General features: G+C 61.5%; 1 protein-coding gene across 1 annotated transcript; it reads left to right on the forward strand.

The window, feature by feature from the left end:
- The first annotated feature begins 8 nt into the window (after positions 1-8).
- On the forward strand, positions 9-1,956 carry LOC108525716 (erythropoietin receptor-like). Its single transcript, XM_017866589.1, has 2 exons — positions 9-576; positions 1,436-1,956. The coding sequence occupies exons 1-2, from the start codon at positions 462-464 to the stop codon at positions 1,573-1,575; spliced, it is 255 nt and encodes an 84-aa protein (XP_017722078.1). The 5' UTR covers positions 9-461; the 3' UTR covers positions 1,576-1,956.
- Positions 1,957-2,270: the final 314 nt, after the last annotated feature.

Here is a 2,270-nt window from a genome sequence, read left to right on the forward strand (position 1 = left end):
GAGAAAATAATTTTTATTTATTTCCAGGCTGGAAAGAGATGTTGATTTCTGCGATAAAATCAGTAGATACATTTTTTGGAATGTTTGCTATGTGCCAGGCTAGATTTTACAGGTGAGAAGTCTGAAGCTCAGGTAAAGTAAGTCACCTGTCCAGGGCCACATAGCAAAAAAAAAAGTGTGTCTGAAGCCAGAACGGGAGCTGTTGCAGCCCAACTCCCTCCCCTGCACCCAAGCGGCTTCTGGGCCCGGGAAGGGCCCCTGCCCCCTCCCGCCAGAACTTATCTCTACCCAGGCTGTGTTGGCCCCGCCCCCTCGGGGATCTGCCACTTAGAGGCGCCTGGTAGGGAAGGGCCTGGTCAGCTGCGTCCGGCGGAGGCAGCTGCTGACCCAGCTGTGGACTGTGCCAGGGGCGGGGGACGGAGGGGCAGGAGCCCTGGGCTCCCCGTGGCGGGGGCTGTATCATGGACCACCTTGGGGCGTCCTTGTGGCCCCAGGTCGGCTCCCTTTGTCTCCTGCTCGCTGGGGCCGCCTGGGCGCCCCCGCCCAACCTCCCGGACCCCAAGTTCGAGAGCAAAGGTAAGGATGAGCTGCGTGTGGACCCCTACACTGGAGCCTGCAGGACCATGCTGGGCCCTGAACTCCCAGCCTAGGTCCTGAGGGCTATGCCTATTTCTGGACTTTCAGACCGGGTCCTGGGGGCCAAGCTGGCATCTGAACCCTTAGACTGGGTCCTGGATCGGCGGGGGTGGGGTGGGACATGTTAGGATTCAAGACTCCTGATCGTCTCCTGGGGAAGAACTACAGTAGGCTTACGGTTCCCGTTTTACCTTTTCAGGGAGTCTGGGACATGCTAAATCCTAAGGGCGCAGGCTTGGTGCTAAGGTCCCTGGGGTGTGGGCACCCAGCCGACCCTCCCTAGGGGAGGGAGGATAAAGCCCGGGTCCGAGTTAGAGGAGCCAAGCCACAGGTTACTGTAAACACGGTTTGCGTGAGGGCGCCAGATCACTTGCCCGGCCCGGTGGAGGGAGGGAGGCGGGGTACACGGTTGGCGCTATCGGTCGGCGGGGAGCCTGCCGGGGCCGATAGGGGGCCCGCCTCTCCGCACACACCCCCAGCCGCGCGCAAGTCCTAGGCTGGGGCGGGGCTGGCAGCCCCGAGCTCAAGGTCTTGAACTCCGCGACCAGCTCAACTGCCCGCAGGGTGGGCAGGTGTGCGCGAGTGGTGACGGCGGGGGACTGTAAGGCGAGCAACTTGTCTCTGGGAATTAGGGGGGCACCACCTCTGCGGACCCCTCCAAGGGCCCCGCTTGGGAAGATGTCAGGGCGGGGCTTTTTTCTTATCGGGTCCACCCAGGCTGCTGGAGGGAAGAGGAGGGGGCTGTCTTCCGAGGACAGAGCTCAGACCCCCATGCCCTTCCTTTGTCGCCCCTCCCCAGCGGCCTTGCTGGCGGCCCGCGGACCCGAAGAGCTTCTGTGCTTCACCGAGCGGTTGGAGGACTTGGTGTGTTTCTGGGAGGAAGCGGCGAGTGCTGGGGTGGGCCCAGACAACTACAACTTCTCCTACCAGCTCGAGTGAGTCCGATCCGGCGGGCGCCTCCTCGGGCGGAGGGAGTGGGTGGGGCAGAGCTCCTTGGAGGTCGTAGCCTCGGACGTCCCCGGCTGTTTGAGGCCCGAAGGCGCCTCCAGTCGTGGTCACTGGAGGGAACCCTGCGGGTCCAGTTCTGGCACGCACCCTATGGGCCGGGGCGCGAACACTCCCGCGATCACCGCTGGAGCGCGACCGCAAACATCAGGCTGGGATAACAACGCCTCCAACTCGAGGGTTAGGCTTTACTACATCCGCGCTGGGACGTCCTCTCGAGGTAGTATCCAAAAGGAGACCAGCAATGACTCATGACCGTAATCCCAACTCTTTGGGAGGTCGAGGGGGGAGAATTGCTTGAGCCCAGGAGTTCAAGACCAGAAAGGGCAACACAGCGAGATCCCAGTCTCTTTAAAAAAAAAAAAAAAAAAAAAAACCGGGCGCGGTGGCCCAAGCCTGTAATCCCAGCACGTAGGGAGGCCGAGGCGGGCGGATCACGAGGTCAGGAGATCGAGACCATCCTGGCTAACACGGTGAAACCCCGTCTCTACTAAAAATACAAAAAATTAGCCGGGCGTGGTGGCGGGCGCCTGTAGTTCCAGCTACTCGGGAGGCTGAGGCAGGAGAATCGCTTGAACCCGGGAGGCGGAGATTGCAGTGAGCCAAGATCGCGCCCCTGCCCCCCAACC

This window comes from Rhinopithecus bieti, unplaced genomic scaffold (genome assembly GCF_001698545.2).
Source record: "Rhinopithecus bieti isolate Rb0 unplaced genomic scaffold, ASM169854v2 repeat_16789, whole genome shotgun sequence".
NCBI classification, from domain to species: Eukaryota; Metazoa; Chordata; class Mammalia; order Primates; family Cercopithecidae; genus Rhinopithecus; species Rhinopithecus bieti.